This window comes from Coffea arabica, chromosome 7e (assembly GCF_036785885.1).
Source record: "Coffea arabica cultivar ET-39 chromosome 7e, Coffea Arabica ET-39 HiFi, whole genome shotgun sequence".
In the NCBI taxonomy this organism is placed as follows: Eukaryota; Viridiplantae; Streptophyta; class Magnoliopsida; order Gentianales; family Rubiaceae; genus Coffea; species Coffea arabica.
In genome coordinates this window covers 14,629,537-14,654,788 of record NC_092323.1, presented here as the reverse complement: position 1 = coordinate 14,654,788, position 25,252 = coordinate 14,629,537, and the positions used below count along the sequence as shown (strand labels likewise).

At 33.0% G+C, this 25,252-nt stretch overlaps 1 protein-coding gene across 1 annotated transcript; it reads left to right on the top strand.

Annotated features, from left to right (window-relative positions):
• Positions 1 to 6,279: 6,279 nt before the first annotated feature.
• LOC140003976 (uncharacterized) lies at positions 6,280 to 11,778 on the top strand. Its single transcript, XM_072058620.1, has 3 exons — positions 6,280 to 6,646; positions 6,866 to 7,015; positions 11,347 to 11,778. Exons 1-3 carry the CDS (start codon positions 6,384 to 6,386, stop codon positions 11,546 to 11,548), a joined length of 615 nt encoding a protein of 204 aa, XP_071914721.1. The 5' UTR covers positions 6,280 to 6,383; the 3' UTR covers positions 11,549 to 11,778.
• Positions 11,779 to 25,252: the final 13,474 nt, after the last annotated feature.

Genomic DNA, 25,252 nt, shown 5'->3' with positions numbered 1-25,252 from the left:
TTCATTGGTAAATGACATTGGCAAATGACTTCTCAGAACTGTTGTTTAATCATTTTGAGTTTGTAATGGTTGCCATGTCTTTTCCTGTTCTTGGCACAAATTCTCTATTTTAATCATGGGTCCAACCATCATTCTTGAATATTCTTTGCCTGCCTTGGCTTAAATCAAGTTCATGTGATAAAAGAGTACCACTAACTTATTGATAACTTGCGAGAATATTTTGGAACTTTTGAAGTGATTAGAAAATTCAAAACCACGAAAATAATGAAAAAGATTTTCTGTTTGCTCCCATAGAAAGCTATCTGTACTCAAAGTTAATTGTCTCAGTGTCGCATATATATCAATTATGTTGAACAGAACAATTGTCAAAACATGCTGTTTGATGATTTAGATACATGAAAAAGAACTAACTTAAAGCTTGAATTTAATGTCAAAATTACTCTAAGAAACTTCACATGTATCTGGATTCATTCTCTAGATAGATATGCCATATTACCTTATGGAATATCTTTTACTCCTGCACTACGAGATATACGACTTAAACGACAAAAACAAAATAAGGGATGACACACCTCATTGATTGATTTTGAAAATTCCATATTTATATCTGTCATCTTAGGAAGTGTGATGGTTTTAAGTCTGTTTTTCGTAGGTTGACTCATAACTTATATGAATATATTGCAATACAAAGATTTGTACCAAGTAAAACTAGGCTACATTTCATATAAGCTGTTGAGGATTGCTTGCATAAACTTTTGCATCTCTCGAAGGTCAGCATTCTTTTTCACCAACACCGGAACTCCAGTGTGTGATTGGAAAGTTCATCAGGTTATAAATATGCTTCCCTTGCCTGTTCATATGTGCAAGTCAAAGTATAGGAAATTGATTGACTAGTTATCTGCAGAGGAAATCAAGCGGCATTCAGGAAAATTATGGTCCCTCCACGTCGGTTGGATGCGGGTTCCTTAGTCTGGGTTTAAGGTCCATAGGACCCTCGTCCAGTTACCCATTGGCTGGACGTGGGTTTCTTGTGGATCCCCTTAGATTACTCTTAATGGGTCGTTTAGCCGCTGACTCCATGAGTGTTTCTAATCTAATTGGATGCTTTTTGATTCTTCAATCAAATGCTGGGCTTTCAACTTTTTATGTTTCCCTTGTAGAGACATCCTTGTCCCATTTCTGATGTTATGAAGATCCTTTACCAGATGGGCTATTCAAGAAATGAACAAAAATGGAGTGAACCATAAAAAATTCTAAAGCATCTGTACATTATTTGTGTTGGCCAACATGATTGCTGATTCTTTTGGCTTAGATCAGATTGCTTTAGGGTCAAGTATTAGATTAAATTAAAAGTTTGTGAATATAGAAGTCCCCTGAGACTTTAAGCACAAAAAAAAAAAAAAAAAAATTAGAAGAGATGAATTTAGATTCCAAAGGGTCACCAATAAGTTACTAATATATTTCTTAGGTGTCATTGGAAAATATTCCAAATAGATTTAGTGTATCAACTTAGTATATCCATCACATCACGCTAAGTGACACAAAGTAGTGTATAACTTCAATCAACTAAAAGTTTGTAGTTTAAAACTTAGGACGCTTAATACTACTTTTGTATAATTTCGTAAACAAAACTTTTTTTGAGGATGTTTTCGATGATTGCGTGTATTTCAAAGAATTATCTTAAAACTTTTGTTCGGTAACTTTTATTGAAATTTTTACCTTGAAAGCTATCCATCTATATACATTTTTACTTTCATAAACTTATTGAACAAATTTTTTAAAGTGTAAAACCAATTTTTATAGATAATTGTAAGTTATTACAGTGTGTTTGGATTGTCAATTATTTCACTTTATTTACGCCTTATTTACACACATTGATTTGCTTACATCATCAATATATTTTTCAATCACCTTTCTATCTCACATACATCATATCAAAAAAGTGCTACAGTACTTTTTCACAAAATTATCTCAAATAATTTACAATCCAAACACGTTTTTTAAAATTTGTACACATATAAAATGTGCCTTGATATTTAGTTTTCAAGTAAAATGCCTTCACACGCACGAGAAGTGTGGCCAGCACTCACATGAGGTCCAATAGACACGGGGTCGTTGAATCTAGGTAGTCACATTTGATTGTGCTGCAAAAGCCTCAAGTTTGATTGTTCGATCCCCTTGAATAAGTCTACACGGCTCATTTGAGATTTAATTGGTGTCAATTTCAACATAGTCCTTAGCCCAAAAACCATTCAGTCAAGATTGTATCAACTTGAGGTCCCAAGTCAGATGGACTGCAGACGGCAAGGCCCTTTCTACCCTTAATTCTTTTTTTTTGTTTTTTTTTTTTTAAGATTACGACAAACAACAATAGCACTTATATATTTTTGAGTGAATGGCCAAAAAGCTATTAAACTATTTATTATGGTCGAATTAGTCATTAAACTTTTTTTTTTTTGACCTTAAAGGCCATTAAATTGGCAAAAACGTGCTAATGAGGTCATTTTGTCAAATTCTACAGGTAAAAGATCAGTTTGCCAAAAAGGTTATTGTCTAGTAGAATTTGACAAAAATTGCCTCAGTGGACCCTTTTTGCCAATTTAGTGACATTTGTGTTTACCAATAAATGTTTAATTACTGATCCATGCCATACTTAATAGTTTTGTGACCTTTTTGATCATTCATTTTATATTTTTATATGAGTCAATTTTATATACACTAACAGTGTATACACTATCATCGTTAGATGAATGTCACATAAGAAAAATTTCAATTTGAAATTCAAATTTAACATATGGGGCATTCATCTAAACATGACAGTGTATACACTGTCAATATATAGAAAATTAATCCTTTTTATATTGAAAACTCCAATTCGTTCATGCAGAATTGGAAGAGATAACCTACCTTTAAACCATACAAGTGCACTATTGCGCGTTCTAAAATTTTCACGAATCTACAAAACACTGCTTCTCTTGCAAACAAACGCCTGAACAACCTTGAACTCCCGACTTGATACTGGCTGGGATTATAAGAGACCCCTCTTTAGCCTTTGTGACAAAGTCCAATCTTGACCTTTTGATTAAGTGAACATGAGGTTTTTATTCAACTCTTAAATTTCTCCTTTTCTCATCTAAAAGTTCAAAGTCTATATTGAACCTTGAAGAAACATAGACAGAAAAAAAACCTCCACTTGGATTGACAATTGAGTTATCTGAGGGCATATAATATCATTCTATATGGTTCACTTTTGGAACCCTACCCAAGAGATTTTTGGGTTTCCACAAACAGGAAATAATGGATAAGTCTACCAAGTTATTTTTGTCAAGGTTTAGTCAAGATATGCAGCAGCCTAAAAAAGATATGCAGCAGCCTCAAAACCTTTCTGTCTTCCTCACTTCTCAGCTCTTTCTCAACTCACATCAGTTATTAGGCTTTCCACTTCCCATTTTCTACTTACTTTTGGCATGATGTGGCTAGCACCTTTACAGTTTGCAGAATTTTGGTTTGCAATCATTTCCTACTCTTTTACTCAACGCTTTCTTGACTATATTACTGCAATATTTAAAGCAAAGGCCACATATTAATATATCTTCAGAGTAGGCCTTGTTTGGATTGCCGGTTTCCGTCGAAAAATTACGTCGTTTTCCGTGATCATATTTCCCTATTACCTTTTTCCCTCACATACATCAAATCGCTACAGTAATTTTTTCATGAAAAATCACGGAAAATGCAATCCAAACACAAAAATTTCTTGATTTTCCCAGCTTGACAAGCCCAATTTGGAACGTGCCATAAACTAAAAGACTGCCAAAAATTTACTAGTTTACAAAGCAGAACTTTTGATCGAACAACTTGCTGCAGTCCTTAATTTGTTTTTGTTTTTTTGCTAGTATTATGTTATTAAAATCAGAAATCAATGGCAATTATTTAGTCTAAAAATCATTTACCATTCGAACGGCCAGTAATATTTATGTTAATCTAAGTGATCTTCAATTGCAACAATACAAATATAGGGATTCTCTAAAACTAATATTACACATACTAGTACTAGCAGGGCAATGACTGTATGTGCAATTTAGAAATTTTTTTTTTTTTGGTGTTCGTTGCTAACTAAGGTAAAATTATGATCTTTAATTTAATGAGTTAATCCTTAATGCATGCTATTCTATTAAAATAGTGGTTACCTTGTTAGTTTTAATCATTTATTCAACTCTAGTGCACAAAAAAGAAATATTTCTTGTGAAAATGAAAGAGTGGACATTAGAAAATTATTGGTCCTTCCTTGACAGTTTTTTTGAGAAGGACATTTCTTAAGAGCAATAATGAAAATCTAAGAAGTGACACAAAATTTTGCCACCTCACCAACACAGCTTGTGAAAACCCTCAAACGTGACAAATCAGGATTTGCAGACCACCTCTATTCAGATGGCAGGTGGGCCATTGGTGCCCTAGCTTCGAAGGTGCTTCCAAAGTCCATTGAAGAAAAATGGTAGCCGGAAGTCACGGTTACCTTAGCTGATTTTGTCACTCAAAGTTGGAGATAATTGTTGGTGATATTTTGATGTCTTGGTTTAGGTAATTTTTTACATTCTCTGCACCAAGTCAATCTGCATCACTATATATTCTGCCTCTTAAGTCTTCCTCACCCATGCTATGCTTGGCTTGGGGCAGCGTAGCATAGTAGCAGAATAAAAAAAACCTTCTCATATCTCGCGATAATTGTAATCTCCTGAGAAAATTGATGATTGGTTTCTGTACTGTTACCTCCTTTATCAGTGGGCGGTCATTTAGGGTCTTAACCGGCGATTCGCACTGTTCTCCTCTTGATGATGATGTTTTGCCTCCATTTCATAAAGTATTCGACCCGATTTAAATTTTAACGACAGTTACTCAATAAAGTATTGTTAAACTATCCAAATTCAGAAACACAATCGGTTTGATGACGGTAAGTAACTCAATTGAACATTATTTTGCAGCTTGATTATTGTGTGAGATTGACAAAGTCCAAACAACTGCATAAATTGTGGCAAAACAAAAAATTTCTTGATCAAATTAATGGTTAGTATTGTTAATCAAATTTGATCTTTTGCCTATAACTTATTATATTACAATAAAATGACTGAGATTGATTTCCTAAAGAAGTTCCAAAATTTTGCTTGGATTGCTTGTTTCCGTCGAAAAATATTGTCGTTTTCCGTGATCACATTTCCCTATCACCTTTTTCCCTTACATATATCAAATCGCTACAGTAATTTTTTCATGAAAAATGACGGAAAATGCAATCCAAACACAACCTTAGTTTTTTCTAATCTCTAAATGGAGAGAGTCCTGACAAATCATTCACATCTTTCGTAGAAGACCCCAGGTCAGCTATATGACATCATCCCATAGACATATATGATCCACTGCTTGTCAACCGCGCAATAAAATTAGCACCTTCATCCTATCCCCCCAGGAATGTGTATACGAAGCTGCAACATGGAAAATCAAGCCAGGAAAATTCTTAGCAGGCGCAGCAATAAGGACTAATTCAACTTTTGGACCCTTCAAGTTTTTATTCATTCACGTTTTGTCTCTTCAGCGTTTATTTAGAGTACATTGCACCTTTAACATAACAACAACTACTACTATTACATTGTAATTTTGAATTTTCATTCTACACAAAAATTATCAATTGATTTCAAACTGCCCTCATCTCACGCATTATTATTTATTACTGATGATATATAAATTACGTGTGCTTTTATGTCACGACACTTTTTGTTTCTAATGCTGAAAGCGAGCAATAATCTTTGATAATTACAAAATGAAACCGAGTAACACTGGATGTTTTTATCTATTGCCATCAACAATATAAGCCTTTGAGGGCGATTTGGAACTCGAATTTTAGAACCAACAAACAAGTTGGCCATCAAAAGGGATTTAAAAACCCTCTTTAACTTGTAGGTCGGTGGTTCAAATCTGAAGAGCGTGCTACAACACCCCTTTGATCTAAATAGGTCCGTTTTTCCTCTAAACCCTTATATAATCCAGTTAGATTTCCCCTCCCATATAGAATAAGATATTTAGTGTAGATGTTGTCAATTGACAAAAAAATAAATAAATAAAGGAACCCTTATTTTAGTAAGTATAGAATGCTAATTACACAAGATAAAAGTATTGGGTGCTAGGTGGAAATTGCAAAAGACATTAGGGAGTGCAAACTTAAATTAGCCCAAGCTGTAGAATATTACTACTTGTAGCATTCACTATTTGAAGCAACACAAGGAGCAAGCTGGCTAGTCATCGTCCCCCAATCACCCATCCCCAGGTCTTCATACCAGCAAGACTTTTTCTCTTCTAGTCTACACTAAAACACTTTTCTCTTCTCAGTTCAAGAAATGGATGCTTCCCTCTGTATGTTTCCTAACCCTAACCCTACTGCAGGAGTCATGCCTGATATTTCACAACATGTCGATCATCATCAACATCATCAGACTTCATCGGAGTTCCAATTTTCTGATTATTTCATGATGCAAGATTATTACAGCTTCGATCAGGATGCTCATTTAGCTTCTCAAAATACGGTCGACCAATACCAGCAAAATGTTACCAGCAATATCACGGTTGAATCCAATCATCCTTCTGCAACAGCTAGCAACATGCAAGTCATCTTATCCCTCTGCAGATAACAAGAAGTCCATAGATACGACCGCCCCATTTGTCAAGATCCCAGTTTATTTTATTTTATTCTATTCCATTTTTTGAGTTTTTCATGTCGTTCTGCTGCAAGTAACATATACTATGATTAACAGGATGAATATTGAAAATCTGTTGCTCAGAAATATGATTTTTTTTTTTTTTTTTTTTGTATTTTCTTTAGGAAACAGAAAAGCGGAATAACGAAGAAAAGGGCAGTGGACATGGGGCGTAAAGTTGCATTTCGAACTAAATCGAAGCTGGATGTCATGGATGACGGCTACAAATGGAGGAAATATGGGAAAAAGATGGTCAAGAACAGCCCAAATCCAAGGTAAATGGTACCCTAAATCTATGTGTATATGTGTTTTTTCAAAATTAAAATACTTTTTTCTTCCATCATTCTTCTTGTGCATTAGTAATTTAAGGCCATGCTTATCAATTTGTTAATAATAGACGTCATTTCATAGAACATAAACCAAATCAAACACCAGATCTACTTAAGCTTGTCAAATAATCTAAACAAGTTTGTTTATCGTGTTTTTAACGTTGTTTTTTGTAGGTAATCTCCTAAATATATGTATTGGTAATATCAGCTAATCAGCTTTAGACGATTCTACAAAATCAAAGATTAATTCCTTTTTAATCCCCGACTCTACGCCAGGTGCAATTGGTATTGATAGAGATGCAGTAGTTATAAATATAGAAGAGATTTAGCCCATGTCTTGAATTGATTAAGCCGTGTAAGAACAAGATATGCATATAGAGCGGTAAAACTAAATCTATATTGTGCAAAGTTGTTTTTAATCAGGTGATTTCGTCCCCTCTCGTTGCTTCCATGCATACTCACTGATCATGGTGATATACAATCCAACAAAAAAGTCGACAAAGATTTCATAAAATGTCCATGCATATTAAGAAACACCAAACAACAAGAGGATTGTCATGGCATAAATTCTACTATTGTTGGATTTAATCATATTTCTTTTGACCCCAAAAGCATAATTTGAGAGAAGGAAGTAATTGACCTCAGCTTATTTTGATGTGATGAACCAGATGCACAATGCTGATGATCTCAAGTGTTTTCCTCAAGAACTGGAAATGAATTATTTCTCTATGTAACTTTGTTGATTTATACCATATATAGCGTAACTTTCGTCGGACCTACACATCAAACACCACATGCCTTAGAAAGAATATGTAATACAAGTTGAAGTAATCATATGTACCCTTTTCCCTTTCTTTCTTTTCATTCTTTTTGTGCAGAATGGATGGGAACTTTTTGGAAATAACAAGTTGAAATTTCAAAAAAAAAAAAAGAATGGTCTCATCTCTTCTATGATTAATCTCGGCTTAAAGAGCTTTTCTTTCATTCAATCATAAAGAAGAATTGTTTAGTCTCACTTAAATTCCTGCAACAAACCTTTTCTTTTCGTTTTTGAGATATCATATACCTCACTAGTAACATCTTAGTGTAATCTGAATCTATTGAGATTTTCCTTAAAAGATTAATATTCAACCCTTAATATGATCTATGAGCTAGGCAAGTATTAACTAAGTTGATAAAATTTTGCTACACTCAGTGCAAACGAGTTATACCATACTAGTTTCCTCCCATGTAATTAAATATGACATTAATATGAGGTTAAATTAAAGCATCAAATTTGAATATAATTTCAAACACTCTTAAAAGCCTATTGTCTTCACACATCTCAAAGCCTGTACGACATTTGAAAAATCATATCTAGAACATCTATTCATTGACAAACAAAGTTTTTATCTACCCATTTGTCCACATATAATCATTCTCAACATTATCAAGATTAGATTTCTTTGATCTGAAAACTTGATTTTTTTACTTTCTTATTTGTGCAAAACAAAGTACTTGGAATCGAATTAACGTATACTACTGAACATAAATGCATGTCCCATCCGTGAATGTAGATCATTGTTCTTTTAAACTTATTATGAGCCTCTCATTCTCTTGAAGGAATGAGAACCAAGTATTAATCCATGCAACATTTAGTGACGTAAATGAGATGACATCATAGGCCAGTTATGGATAAACATTGGGTGATTGCCATCCATCCCATCGAGTTCCTTCGTTTTCTTGTACAGTGGAGCAGCAAAACTTGCCGTAATGCGTGCAAGTTGTAGGTTATCTGAGTGGGTTATCTTGTACAGTGGCAGACAAATTCCGATCAAACTTTAGATGGACCATGGATGGGGGTTGGGGAATGTTGAAATCCACTAGGTTCCCAGGCTTCAGTTACCATGCTATTTGTGGTGCCTCTCCGATCACCGGCATAAGTTGTAGGTTATCTGAGTCAAAATTGACCCCAGCTGCCATGAATGACTGAGGAGCCTTTTAATGGTTTAGGTTGATGAAGTAAATTAGAGCCAATTATTTACCAAATAGATTTGGCTTCTTTTGCATAAGTTTGGGGATATTTTGGCTAATATATGTTAGAAGAACAAGTGCTCACTAAAGCTTGTTAAGAAGGGTTTGTTAAGAAGATTTTTACGTGTTAAATTCTTTAAAAAAGTAGGGCTAAATCAAGAAAGTGTCTAGAAGACAAAATCTGAGTTTGCGAGTCTACATAGTAAACTTAATGCAAATTAGATGTACTACTGACTAATGCCTAGTGGACATCTACTAGAAAGCCGTTAAAATAACTAGGTTTGACAAGGTAGGGAAGGATGGTTATGAACTTGATTTAGGACAGCTTTTGAATTGTTGAAAAGGGCTACTGTATATTTATGTCGCAAAAATGACTTGTGAATATTAGTGTTTGAAACTCAAAGGCAGTCAATACCCTCTCATGCAACTTAATATAGTTTTGTCTTAAGTAATATCAATCTACCAAATATTTAGAAAAGTCTAATTTTCGTCCACATTGAATATGAGATACCTTTAATGTTCTTTTATATCGTATGATTGATGTGCAAATATAGTTCCTACACAACTGTAAACTGGTCAAAGGAGTAACTCTTAAGCTTCTAGAATATCTTGTAGGATCAACCTCTTCTTATTTCATAGTGGAGAAAGTTTTCGAGAGAAAGATGAGTTAGGTGGTTTTGGAGGAGGGAATAGAAGTGATATGTTCGGGTTCGAATTCTCCCACTTAAGTTAAACACTGAATTGAAACATTGTATGGACTATCCCTAATTCAAATTGCATAAGAATTAATTGCCTTATCTAAGGTTAATTAGCTCCTTAGGCCTCAAGATTTTTGTGAAACTTTAACAAGACGAATTGGTAATCAAGCTTAGTGTCGTCATGGATGATTAGTCTAAAAGAGATTCTGATGAAGATCATGCTATATTAAATGGACAGGTCTAAGTATTCACAAAAGAAAGGAAAGGTCTAAGTATTCATAAAGAGAGGAAATGCCAAAGTCGGGGCCTCATTCAAGAGCAGAGTTTTCTTCTTCTAGGAAAGGTTCAAATTGGGAAAGCAAAATTTGCAGCAGATAATTGAAGAAGCTAAACTATGGCCATCTCTCATATTTGCCGAAATTAAGCGTAGATTTGTAGCTCTATTTGTGCCTTGTTTACTTCTTCTTTTTAGTTTATCTTTCATTACATTCTTTTACTGAACATATATATTAGTATAAATGATGTGATTTGGATGCATATTAGATAATGCTTTCAAAATTTGATTGGTTAATGAAAGAGTTCTATGACCATATATGCAAATAAGCCTTAGCGCATCTCACATAAGACTTGTTTCCTTTCGACAATTTCTTTCATTCATGTTAACCATATTTCTGGAAAAACTAAACCTGTCCTGATTATAGGGGCAACCCCTTGTTCCACTATTCTATTTATTCTTTATCAAGCTGACATTGGTTAATATTCTCATGAAAGCATGCCACTTTTACCTCAAAATCAAGGTTCAAAGCACTGATAGTGATACTGGGAAAATTAATTGACTTGTTCAACCACATTTGTGGATGCACATTACCTGTTCGTCCTTTGACTCCTTGAGTGTGATGGTGCTGAGAGGTCCATTTGCACTAAATGACACTTTCAAGGCAGAATATAGACTTTCATGCACCAAAGTCGTCGTCTCATTCATGATTCATGCTTCAGCTCTGTACTCTTCCAACATTTGGACATAGCAATTAGAATTTTCCTTTTCTAATCGATACCCCATCAATACTGATTAATCTGCCTTACCATCTTGTTTTCATTAATTAGACCTTGTAAACTAAATTTCAGAAAAAGCCAAAAAGCACACTATACATGAACTTGCCAAGTACATGCCATTCCCATTAGTTTCTGCCAGAAAAAATGTGGGAAGCCCTTTTAACTCGTCGGTTTTCAATTTTTATTTTTTTCTTTAAATATTATGCGGAATATTTATCCTTCCCTGATCTGTTTCTGTGCGCTTTTGCCTCCATAATGATGGTTGTTTTAGACTTTGGTTTTTTTCCAGCTAAGTAAACTCTTAAAAGTTTCTCAAAGAATCCCTTGGATGCTTGGGATGAGTCATAGATTAACAAGTTACTCGTTCAAGTCAGCAACAAAAACACATTTCTTATCTTCCAATTGATCTTCTTTTAATTCTCCGGTCCTTCTTTTCTACTACTAACAGTTATTGCTTGTTGCAAGAAATTATAAGTGTTAGTAGATTCTGACAGAAGATTAACCCCTGAACAGGAACTACTTCAAGTGTTCAAGTGGAGGATGCCATGTGAAGAAAAGGGTAGAAAGAGATAGAGATGACCCATCTTATGTGATAACAACATATGAAGGAGTTCACAACCATGAGAGTCCTTGTGTAGTCTACCATTTGCCTCCTATGATGCCAATGGGTGGATTCTCCTTACAAGAATCCTATACTCCTTCCTCTTCTTCATAGTTTGTTATATCTAGGAGCAAAAGATGATTTTCATAGAGAAGTTTGAATTATGTATGTTACTTTGATAGGTAATATTGTGAAGATGGGACTGATCTCCTGTTGCTGACTGAGCAGCATGTTAGCAAATTTGTGTATAAGAAGCCCAGGTTGTTTCTTATAGATATCTGATACAGTGAAAATATTATTATAGGTGAATAAGAAACATTTGACAACATTTGTTTACAACAAAACTCATGTGGCAGACATGCTTTGTGTTTCTTGCACCACCAGGTTATATACAAAATGGTTTGGCAACTTCAAACCTGTTTCATATATACCGGAACAACATAGTGGTTGGATTAATTGGCATACATGGAAGAGTTTAGATACTAGGCATAATTTTGGAAACCTCCCCTAAGTTTATTGAAAACTTCACTGAGCTCCATCAAAGTTTTAAATATTACACCTACCTCCCTTGATTTGGTAGTTTTAGTAACTAAAACTTAAAGTAACTTGATTTGGTTAAAAAATTTAAATGAGTACCTTCAATGTCCTCATAGATTAAAATTTCATTTGCTTTCCTAAATAATTGTAAAGTAATTTAGCATAATTATAAGGAACAGGTACTAAGTTTTCCAGTCCCCTATATATTGTACGATAGGCAACTATGACAATAATTCCATCAGTATTATAGGCTATTTTTGATGGTGCTTTATTAGGAATTTAGATTTCTAACATGGAGAAGAGAGTGTTGCCATAATTTTTTTCACACTTTCTGGATTTTTCATGTGGTGAAACTACCATAGTTTCGTAGTAGTTTTGGACCTCTCTTTTTGAGTTATTGTTGACTTTAATACCAAAAATACAAAAAGATCATCAAAAAAATTGGATCGCATTTGAAGTTAACTTGTCAAAAAGATCGTTAATGTAAATGATATTTAGATACAATAGATGCTCGGACCATTATTGGTAGCTGCATGATTTTGTTGGCAAAATATAAATAGGAGAAATTAGAAGGGGAAGAAAGAAAAAAAATATTAATCTTAAACTAGGTGTGCAAACGAGTCGAGTCAAGTCGAGTTTCTGCCTAATCGAGTCGAGCATCAAAATGTCAAACTCGAACTCGAGCTTAAAAAAATTTAAAAAATAATTATTTTATTTTTAAAAAATAAATAAAATAATATTTTTCTTAACAAATAATAAAATATTATGGATATATATAATTTTACTATTAAAATAAAAAGTAAGAAATATATATAATCGAGTTCGAGTCAGCTCGCGAGCTAACGAACTTAATATTTTTGAACTCGAGTCCGAGCTCGAGCGCTAACGAGTTTAGTATTTTTGAACTCGAGTCCCAGCTCGACCTCGGACTCGAGCCGCTCGTGATTCGATCACGAGCGGCTCGATTCATTTGCATCCCTATTTTAAACACATTCTTGATGTAAGCATTCCAATGAATAAAGGAGTTTCATTAAAATGTTAATACTACTATTGTCATTTCAAATGAAGTAGGAGGCGAGTATAATTTTTAAAAATTGTAGTACTTGGTAAAATTATCGAAAAGCTTAAGGGGAGTTTCTAAAGTTTCTAAAGTTATGAGTAAAATTATCAGAAAGCTTAAGGGAAGTTTCTAAAGTTATCCCTAAATACTGGTATGGAGCTTTCTTTTTCACTCTCAAAAGATAGACGGGGAAGGGTTGTATATATGGTCCAACTATGCACATTCACATTGAGCAGCAGCAACTGATGCTACCATTCTCCCACTTGGTCGATGACAGTTCACTGTAGTTTGCACTTTTCAACTCGAGATTTGTATTATTGTTGCGACAAGATTGATTTGAGCCAACCTAGTCTTAATAATAGCAGTATATAATGACGTAATTTCTGACATTAATGCACATTTTAATGAAATTAGGGTAAAAAACAAAAAAGCCCCCTGTGGTAAACCTAATACACAGAAAAGCCCCCCATGGTTTCAAAATATACAACACGACCCCTCATGCTTTGAACTAAATTGTAAAGGTGACGAAATCCGTTAAAGTTAACGGAAATGGACAAAATGACCAAAATACCCTGATATAATTAAGCAAAAGACAGCTCAAAAAGATTATTTGTTTTATTCTCTAAATAGAGAGAATTGAGGGTTAAGGGGTAGAATAGGTATATTTGATAAAAATTAAGTATAAAAATTTTTTTTTAGGTTCCAATAAGTCATTTCCGTTAAATTTAACGGATTCCGTCACCTTTACAATTTAGTTCAAAGCATGAGGTATCGTGTTGTATATTTTGAAACCATAGGGGGCTTTTCTGTGTATTAGACTTACCACAGGGGTTTTTTTGTTTTTTACCCATGAAATTATGATATTTTATTAAAAAAAATAATAGTATAGCGGAATCTTCCACGAGGCAACTTAATTTGGAGTCAAAATTTTGCAGTCAGAAACTTCTTTGCTATATTGGATGCCTTAATGACTCGTTGAATTGCATTATAGTGCTCTAGCTGGGATACTACGAGTGGGCTTGTTTGGATTAGAAAGCAGCAACTTCTTCCCCCATGCTGTCCGTAAAGTGCTTCTTTGTGAAAAAAATTTTAAAAAAAAAAAAAAAGATTAGGTATAAGTTGCTTTCTAAAGAAACATTGCACAATTCTTCGATTCGTAGCAGCATTTGCTTTACTTGTAAATGAGGCTCCACTAAATTTGGACCTTCTAGTGGACAATGATGGCAAAAGAAAAAAATAATAATTCGGATTTTTTAAAATTATCGGCACGATAGATTATATTCTATATTTATTCCTACACTATCCTAGGGGAAGGAGGGCCTAAAGATATCATGGTTCACCGGTCCAAATAGGTGCTTTCGCACCAACTGGCAAAATTTTTTTAAAAAAATTTGGATATTAGAATATAGGGTAAGGGATTTGACCTTTTAACATACATCCAAATAAAGTTTTAAAACTCTCTTGATGGCCAACTGAATAGTTAGTTAATAATTCGGATTCAAAGTTGACCAATTTTTTGCCATCATTGTCTCAAAGCTCAATGAAGGTTTTTGAAGTTATCCCTAAATACTAATAATATGGCACTTTCTTTTATTGAGAGAGGGTTTGTATATATGGTCCAACTATGCACGCGTTAAGCAGCACTTGGCCAATGGCAATAAACAGTAGTTTGCAGTTTTCAACTTGAGATTAGTATTGTTCCGACAAGTAAGATTTGAGCTAGCCTAATCTTAATTAATAGTACGGCGGAAACCTCCATTCGAGGGATCACGGGTCACTAGTGGTGGCGGCAGCGAACAGTGTGAAAATTGACATAACAGATGTAGGTATTAAAACAATAAATATGGTTATTAATAAAATAGTATATAAAAACACAACTAATTTTTGAACGCAAATTTTAATAAGAAAAAAGAAATTTTTGAACACGACAATTTATTATTATTAATTTTGTCAATCATCACTTTCTACACTGCTCTTACTCCTAATCATACGCTACCCTATATAAGGGAGGGTCCAATTGGATCAGGAGAAATCGATGGAGACTGATTCACCATTGAATCAGATAGATGCGCTACACATCCGATTGGATTTAGAGAAGTCACGTATTAGTCACAATTTCATTTGGAGTTAGGATTTTGCAGTCAGAAACTTCCTTGCTATGTTGGCTGCCCCTAAAGGCTCGTTGAATTGTATTATAGTGCTTTAGCTGGGATAATGTAAGTGAACTTGTTTGGATTAGGGGGCAGCAACTTCTTCTCCTATGTTGCTTGTAAAGTGCCTTTTTTCTTCAAAAAAAAAAATTAGGTAAAAGTTGTTTCTTAGAGATACATTGTGCAATTCTTCGATTCATAGCAGCGTTTGCCTACTTGTAAACGAGGCCCCACTAAATTTGGACCTTCTAGTGGACAGCAAAAGAATAATAATTCCGATTCAAAGTTGGCCAGTTTTTTGAGTAACCAAAAGTCTGGGCATGTGTTTTCTAGTTTGAAACAAAAATGTGTCATTTTCCTAAAGAACGTTTTTTTTTTTTTTTTTAAACCCTTTTCACTACTCCTCACACATTTCCCATCCTCAACTGTCAGAAGACTCTAAAAGCCCTTTTCTGACTACTAGATCGATCCTCAACTGCCCAGCCTTCTAAGGCTTGGTGGTGTTGGGAAGTCAAGCGTTCGACCCTTGCCTTCCATCAAAATTGTCATACACCAAAATTGTCATAATATGTGACAGTTTTCGTTGACCATTTTCGATGGAGTTTCTATTCACATCGAATCCCCTCCCCCTCTCCCTAGATTAAACTAGTTTAGATTATAGGAATCCTATCGTTACGACCAAAAAAAAAAAAAAAGACTACTGGATCGATCTTGAATGAATGGAACGCATTGAGTGTTATCAAACTAAAATTCAGTTTGTGCTATTTAATAGTACTGGCCAACAATTAGTTTGATTGTCCTACTGTAGCATCACAGGTCCTATCACTTTGAAAATGTCTAAAAAACAAGGGGTAAATATACCTACGATTTGGTTAGGGAAATAGAATAAAACTTGGTTTATGAGGATTGATGGTTGAGAATTTTTTTATAATTCATGAAAATAAATCATTTATCATTTGTAGGAGGAATATATAGAGTATTTCATTACTATGAGTATGGATTATTGAAGTGTCTGTAATTTTTCTTTTTCTTTATCTTCATTATGTTATGTTGATTGGTTCAAACTTAAGATTCATCAGTTGAAGCAGTCTAATACAATCCAAGTCAAATACATTGTCAAAGTCGTTTGAATTTTCATTTTCTTTACATCAAAGCCAAGTAAATTAGGGTTCATTACTACCTCCGTGAGCTGACATTCATTTATACACCATTGGGACTGACTAATAAATGTTGGATAAATGCAAAATTGCAAATTAAGAGATCAAAACAAGTATGTGTTGGATCTTGATGTGGCTTATTAATTGTAAGCTGGAATATCATCTAAGTACTTTTTTATTTTACTGTCTTATCTTGATGGATTTGCTATATATAAGCTATTTATTTTCATAATAAGTCTCTATAGATCTACAAAAAACACATAAAAATTGTACTTTAAAGCTCTAAAAAGTATTTATTTCGATAGAGGAATTTGTCCTCTAATTTGTCATTATTTTTTTTAATAGAGGAATTTGTCCTCTAATTTGGTGTTGCTCTAAAAAGGAAAAAGTATACTTTTGCTGTGATTTTTGTGACATTCATTTATACACCATTGGATCTCTTTGCTCAGTTGATTAAGGTATAATTTGGATATTGCTAAACAAGTTGTACTCATTGATCAATAAATATATTATAAATAATTTAGGACAAGAAATCACAATAATTTGATGAAAGGCCAAAGGAAATTTCCTATCACAGTATCACTCTATCCACAATTTAAAAACAAAAACGGTCCAAAAACAAACATCCCAAATTCATTCGGGGCAGATCTCTTCAAAAACTGGCAGTCGTCTTTTGCTAGGATCTCTAGGACCATAAAGAATTCTATCAATGAACGTATCCAAGAATTTCACCACCTTCACTTTCTCTGAGTCCTTCCCTGATTTTCTACAATTTCCGGTCACATCCACAATACCATCCATTAGGGGCGACCAAATTTTGTTATCACCCGATTCTTGAGACTCATGAATCTCCCCTTTTTTTATCACGACAGTATCATCGTTCGACTTCTTGGTTATCAGAGTTGGTTGATCCGACCAAATTTTGTTATCGTCGTTCGACTTCTTGGTTATCAGAGTTGGTTGATCTGACCAAATTTTATTATCGCCCGATTCTTGAAACTCATGAATCTCTCCCTTTTTTATCACGGTGGTATCATCGTTCAACTTCAATGCACTTGTGATTGAAGAATAATTGTTGTTGGCTGCAGTGTCAAAATTGTCACTCATGAAGACCTGTCTTGGTACATAAAGAATTTTTTATCTTTGATCATTGCCATCACAATAGGTGGTGTCTTCTGTGCCAACTTCTGGTAGATTGCTTTTGCCTATAGGCAAAGGAGACTTTGGTGATCTAAACATCTTACTGTTTATATAAAACCTGTCCATTGAAAAGCAAACAATTTTAGTCACTCTTCATTCTATAATGGTAAGAATTAAGCACAACAATGTCAACAACCAACACTAGCTAGCACCAGGGATGAAGGCATCCCAGATACTGAAATCCCAGCAATCATGCCCAAGCTAAATCAATTTCCTATGCATCAGTTGCTTGTGAAGTTAACATTAAAACTTTAGACTTGACTTAAGATTGAAGGGTTTGAATTTAGCCACTCTTCAAGAATACTTCTAAAATCGCAGAATAAACAGTACTGGAAACAAATCATGAAAGGGTTTCATAAGACTAGATTTTTGAAGTCAAATCTTTTCAGGAAATCCATAATGTGCATACCCTAGAGAAAAAAAAAATCCCATATTCGAGAATAGCTAGTGACCAATCAGGAAATCTATATCCAAACAGGAAGGAATTTAATTTAGTATAGCTGATAACGTTAATTGCACTAGATATCTACAATTCATCACATGCGAAAACAAATATATTTAATTGGCAAATTCAAATTAAAAAGATCATATTATCGTATTATATGAACGTGATAAGATCAAACTTTCAACTCAAGCAACTCCAAATTGTTATGCATAGCCACTTCATATGTTTGATATTTGTTTTTTGTTTTTTTCTTCGTATAAATATGGGTTTTCAAACCTGTCAATATCTTTGTAAGAAAGGTAACTATTTTCTCAAAAACAGATGGAGACTGTCTAAACACAGTCTCTATGTATAATGGCTACCATGCAAAAATCATCACCATTAGCCTTATATCAACAAGATTTATCAGTAGCATATCAAAACGTTTACAGTCATAAACATATGCTTACAAGGAATAAATCCACCCCAAATCATATAATTTATATGAATAAACAAATAAAAATGCAAAATCCGGCCCTCCCCCGTCTATTTCTTAAATCCCACCCCTCCCCTATTGGAACAAATAAAAAAAAAACCAAATATATATAAATGCGGAACCAAAAAATGAAAAACGCAAGACCAAAAATAAAAAACTCAAAGCCAGAAATAAACACAAGTACCGTGGACAAGAGACGGCAGACAACTTCTTAGAGAGAGGCAGAAGACTTTTTCTTTTTTGATTTCAATAGCTATTAAATTAAAAATAGGGATCACTACTACTTAGATAGAAGTAAATAAGCAATTAAGGACAACAAAAGGAGGAACGTAAAGGAGTTGAAGTCCAATACCAACTCTAATTTGGAGAAACTTCCCAATTCAATTTGGACTCGGATCAAGAATCCTAATTAATTAAGACACCGCCTAAACATCACTTATGTACCTAAATCAAATCGTAAAACATGAATACATGTATTTTTTATATATATATAAAAAAAATTCGTACTTTCATACCATATTATTGCATAAAACAGATGCAAGAAACGTGAACAAAAATTGTAGATATATCAAAAATGAAAGATAACAAAAATTACGCTTTTGAAGGTCCATCCAACAGAGAATATTTCACATGTACTTATTGTTCAATAATTATAATTCACTTAGTAGAACATTCTTTCTTCAACAAATATTTCAATTAGACAAACATTTCACTATAACAAGAATTAGTGGAATTTTGGAAATTTACCAAATGTAGATCTTATATACTTTATGGACTGACTTTGATTCAATCAGAACTACTTTTGAGGGAGAAAATACTTCCATGCATGTATCAATGGGTTTTTTTTCTCACAATTTCCCCAATAATTCCAATAGACAACGACAATTTGTTCATCCTGGTTTTACCTGTACTCTATATGCTCTGCGTTCAATTTGTATTCCTCAATGATGATGGTGGTCTGTATTTTAAATGATTGAAGTTGTTACTTTAGGTTAAAAAAACCCTTATTTAACCTGAGGATACGAAACCACTGCAGAATCTCTTGAAAGTATACTCCTCTTTAACGGGGAAAGTATATATATATATATATAGTGTGTGTGCGCGTGCTTTTCGTGCATGTGAGTTTCTTGGAAAGTTGAAGGTAGGGATTAATGCAAATACCTGCTTGGCATCTGTTGAAGAAGATGACACTAAACAGCTCCTTTTTTATTATTATTATTAAGAGACTAAAACTTGAGAAGGAGTTTAATGGGGTTCTTGGGATTTGTAGTGAAAGTGCATAATTCTATATTATTTATATTATCTTGGGTTCTTGAGGAGGAAGTATTGCGTTAATCAATTAAAAGAGATTGTAGGGATGGAAAAAAAAAAAGAAAGAAAGAAAGAGAAGGAAAGGGAAATTTTTGGAGAAAGGCAAGAAGAACCATTCATGTTTGGAAATATCAAGCAATTTCCATAACTGTGGTTGAACTTTGTAAAGTGGGATGCTTTCACAGAAGACATAAGTAGCAAAATAGTTAAATCTGGCCATGTTTGGTTTTTAGTTTGTCCATTACAATCCATCTCAGATACTTATTCTCAATTATAGCACAAAAAATTTCTTAATTTTTCGAGTATTATAAACCACTAGGGTCGGCAGTTAAGGGAAGGCTTCTATGGTCTTTCTCAGTGTTAGAGTTAAGGTTCAAATCTTATACCTAACAGTTGGAGGCTAGAAGGACGTGGAGAGAGGTGGAAGGGCCAAAAAAAAAATTCCTGGTATTATTGTCAATTATTTCTTGGGTTAGATGCAAAATGCACCCTCTAACTATGCTCAATTAGCAACTTGCCTTCTATACTATCAATTGTAGTAATTTACTATCTTATACTTTGAATTTTGAGCACATTGGTCCAATTAAATTAACGTGACTAGTAATTATTTATTGAAAGGACAACAATAACCCCACAAATAATCTGTTTCCTAGAATACCCCTTTCTTTAATCTATTTGATCTTTTTTTTCAACCATAAAAAATCCTACACATCTTGCCATTACCACTACACCAAAATACCTACCATTGAACCCCTGCAATTGAAGAATAAAAATCAATACTAGATTATATAAAACTATATCAAAATCAAGGCTTTATATCAGGGCTAAAAACCCATCAGTAACAATGCAAAAAGTTGAAGATACCATAAATCCACACCAAATCTTCAAATAGCAAAACCCATAATACAATCTTATCTTATGTAGAACCAATCGCATACTAAATCAAATTTCAATGTGCAGCAAGTAGAAATAAAAACACCCAACAACATAGACAATTACAGAAATTAAAAGGATGAAAAATGATGGGATTTGGGCCTCTTGAATCAAAAGTGTCGGGAGATCGGCTAGTAGTAATGTGGGTTGGCAAATTTGAAGTGGGTTGTGATTTTGGAACTTGAGAAACAATGAAAATTCAAAGAGAAGGCACTCAAAAGAGGGAGGTAATGATAGGTCTATGAAGTTAGGGGGCTACAAAGGTAGATTTGAGTGGGAAGGTGAAGAGCGATCCATATTAGGGAGTTTGATGTGAGGAATGGGACGGATAATAATTTAGTGGTGTCATTTAGAGGAGGAGAAAAAGGAAGGTTACTAGTGAGTTTAGACTTTAGAAGAGAAAAACATAGGAGAGATGTGGATAATTTAGGTAGTTGGTCATTTAATTAGGGATAAATTTGTCACACCACCTAATTTTAAACAATCTACAACGAAATCGGTAATATATTAAGGCGCAAATCTCTACAATTGATAGTTTAGAGGGTAAGTCGCTAACCAAGCATAGTTCATGGGTGCACTTTACACTTAACCCTTATTTCTTTTTACTTTTCTTTTCTAACTATATATGTCTTCCAAAAATTAAAAAAAAATATCGGCCTTGTCTCTCTAAAGACTGTTAAAGGCAAATTTCTGTAAATACTGTCAAATAAGAAACCATGACAAATTTGGTATTTTGAACAAATTAGTGCTGTAGTAGGGGCTGCCGGCGTTAAGGGAAATTGAATTTATTTTTGATTTTTTAAGTGGCATAGCAATTTAAAAGAATAATAATTTAAAAAAAATTGCCAATAACTGCATTGCTTAGCCACATCCAGATTTGGATGTGGCTTAACTTGTGCATCGTTGATCACAAGTTGATCAATGGTGTGAATATTTTTTGAAAAAAAATTGAAGACACCGCATTGCGGCGAATATTTAGCCACATCCAATTTTGGATGCGGCGTAGTTCCAACACTATTGATCAAGGCCTTTCCACTATATCTACAAATCTTTCCTGGTCGAGATGCAGTTAGACTCCTATGGTGGACCCCTCTGAAGATGACGAGGATGAACAAATGCCTGAAACACTACTTGGGAGGTCTAAGCGGCTACAGCTGCAGCAAGATCTGCCACATCTGAGAGTGCAATGGAGATGCGATTGCTCTATTTTCCAACACGATAGAGGCAAGAGGCGCATTGATGGGTGATTACAATTTGTAGTGTTCATTGGTGATTTGTAGCTTTAAACAATGACAATACTTTTTACTTTGTTATATTAGACATTTATAGTTGATGCTACATTATTTATGGTACTTCGTAAATGTAAAAAACTTTAATAATTAGGATGCAGCGTCATAAATTTAAATTAATTTTTGTATTTCAATTTGGAATCTAAACCTCGCTTTTACCCATTCATCAATATTTGATCACCGATTAATGCTGAAAACCAAATAGCATGTTTTTAACGTAATTTTTGCTTTAAAGCATTATACATTCTAAGATTAATTTTGGGTTTAGCGTTGATAAATTATGATTTAGGGTTTAAGATTTATGAATTAGGGTTTAGGGTTTATACATTAGGATTTATGGTTTATAAATTAGGGTTTAAGGTTTATGGTTGATAATTAGAGTTTGGGGTTTAGTTTTAAAAAAATAAAATTTATTCATCGCCGAGCATCTTTACAAAAAAAAAATTTTCTAGTCATTTCTTGTGGACCAGAAAAGGAAAAAGAAAAAAATTATTTTCTCGATTGCCGATTATTTGAAATGCGGTGACCCTTACATCAGCACAACTCCTGGGACAACACTACTCCGACTTTTCTCATATTAACATTATTTATAGAAATTCGCCCTATTAAAGATATAAAAGCATTTTTTCTTACTACATACTAACTATTGTTAAATGACATATCATTCCAAGTTTGTATTGTACAGAAAACGATTTTTTCCTTATTTTAGTAAAAAAAAAAAAAATTTTGCTATCTCACCTTAAATTAATTTGATCCCAGATGCTCATTCTACTAAACCATCACTCAATCCTACTTTTCAACTAATTTGCAACTCTCTCCTTCTAAGTATTTCCTATATTTAGCTTTTCCTCAAAGAAAAATTGATTTAGAAAAAGAGCATTCCAAGTAGGGAAAATCGTTCAAAACATCCCTCACATTTAGTGAAATGACTTTTTTCGTTCCCCATTTTTAAACGTGTAATTTTATGTTTCTTAAAAATTCATATTGGTCAAATTTGGTTCCTATTTAAGTTTCCAACTAATTTTTTGTCAGAATCCATCATGTGCCTTGTACATAATCATTTTTTAAGGGCAAATTGTCAAATCAAATTTTATATAATCCGATTTATAGTCTCTCACATTTCACAAAATGAATTTTTTTCGTCCCTAACATTTTACAAAATGAATTATTTCGTCCCTCAGATTTCATAAAATGAATTTTTTCATCCCTCATATTTTTCAAAATAAATTTTTTCATCCCCCATTGATCATGTGTATGAATAATATTTTTTCTTTAAACATATATATATATTTATTTATTTGATTTCACCTGAATAGTACAAATAGCATGTGATATATTTCTATTTGATTTTATCCAAACAGACTAATCATAGTTGTACACATACTATTCAATAGATATATACAGGGGTTTAAAACTAAGAATTTTATTTTAAACCCATGTATATATCTATATGATTTCACCATGTGAATCTATTCAATATTTGTGGCTTTTCTCTTTTGGTAATAATTTATTTATTGAATTGTAAAATAAGGTCATCTTATTAATGGGTTCTAGTTCGAATTCCATAGCAGTGCTAGCAAATTCCAATTTAAATTTGAAATTTTTACTTGCCACTTTTAAGACCAACAGTTGAATTATTTACCTTGTGATTGTTTTAAAATTTGAAAGTGCCAATCATTTACTTCTTTTTGTCATACTTTTCTTTTATTTATTTTTTCTGTTCAAATTTATTTTGATATAAACACTTGATAATGTTTAGGATTAAATGTTTTCTTCGTTTCAATTTTCGAGTAAAACGAAATGAATATGAGTGAAAAATTAACAATTTTTTTAAATCCATGTATATATCTATTTAATTTTACCTAAATAGTACGAATATCATGTAATATATCTCTTTTTTATTTTGCCTGTGCGAAATCAAATAGATATATATTACATGCTATTTGTATTACTCAGGTAAAATTAAATAGATATATACATGGGTTTAAAAAAAACTATTCGCATACATGATCAATGAGAGATGAAAAAATCCATTTTGAAAAATGTGAAGGATAAAAAATTCATTTGTGAAATATGAGGGACGAAAAAATTCATTTTGTGAAATGTAAGGGACTATGAATCGACTTATGTAAAATTTGATTTGATAATTTTGCCCTTAAAAAATAATCACTTGCAAGACACATGATAGATTTCGACCAAAAACTAGTCGGAAACCTAGGTAGGAACAAAATTTAATCAATGTGAATTTGTAAGGGACGTAAAATTACACTTTTAAAAGTGAGGGACGAAAAAAATTATTTTGCAAAATGTGAGAGACGTTTTGAACGATTTTCCTTTCCAATTAATATTTCAGCGCCCCCTCCCTCCCCCCCCCTTTTTGTGAATGAACTTATGATGAAACATTAGGAGTTAATCTTAAAGCAAAGTCAAAGTGAGATCCATAATAATTCCAATATAATTGTTTAAAAAATATTTTTTTTATCATTCACTGTACCACTTTTTATAATATAATGCATTTGAAGTTAGAAATTTATAAAAAAGTCAACAAGTGGTTCGGAAATGTGTCTAGAGAGTAGAGAGTGATAAAGAATTTATTTTTAAAAATGATTTACTTTTAAACTAAACACATTTATGCCAAACCTTTCAAGTATATAATACTCTCTTTAGTAGAGAAAGTCTTGATTTACGTTAAAGCCGAGGAATTATGTTTTCAAATTCCCCATTCTCCTCCCATTTTTTAAACTAGTATTTTGACCCGTGCTATGCACGGGATTACATTTCAAATCAAAATAATATTATATATATTTAGATATTGTGGTACAGAATAATACATATATATATAGACTAAAAATTTTAAAGAAGTGTATGCTTAACATGTTGAAAAAATTTTAATTTATAATGATTTACATGATAGAGGAATTGTTAACACATTTAAGGAGAGTGTTGGTTGGATGGTAAGGTGAGAAGAGTTTTCTTAAAAAAAAGTCAATTTATCAGTACCCGACAAAACATATTATGTTATACCCATATATCAAAACTTATAATATAACAAAATAAATTATAACCAATTTATTTTCTTTCATTTTTAGAAAAAAAAATCTTTCTCCTATCTTGTATAGCTAAAATTGTTGACTGCATTTAGATTAGCATTTTTCATAAACTTTAACGTATATTTAAAAAAATCTATGTAATATATGTTTTTAGAGTTTTCAAAATTATTAAAAATCACCATCATTTCCCTCTTCTCTTATCCGCTAGCTA

What these genes read in the sequence shown, in the direction of transcription:
- LOC140003976 (XM_072058620.1), top strand. Translation starts at nt 6,384, where the DNA reads ATGGATGCTTCCCTCTGTATGTTTCCTAACCCTAACCCTACTGCAGGA. An exon ending in TCTGCAACAGCTAGCAACAT is followed by an intron (nt 6,647 to 6,865) that starts GCAAGTCATCTT and finishes TATTTTCTTTAG; the next exon opens with GAAACAGAAAAGCGGAATAA. An exon ending in AAGAACAGCCCAAATCCAAG is followed by an intron (nt 7,016 to 11,346) that starts GTAAATGGTACC and finishes ACCCCTGAACAG; the next exon opens with GAACTACTTCAAGTGTTCAA.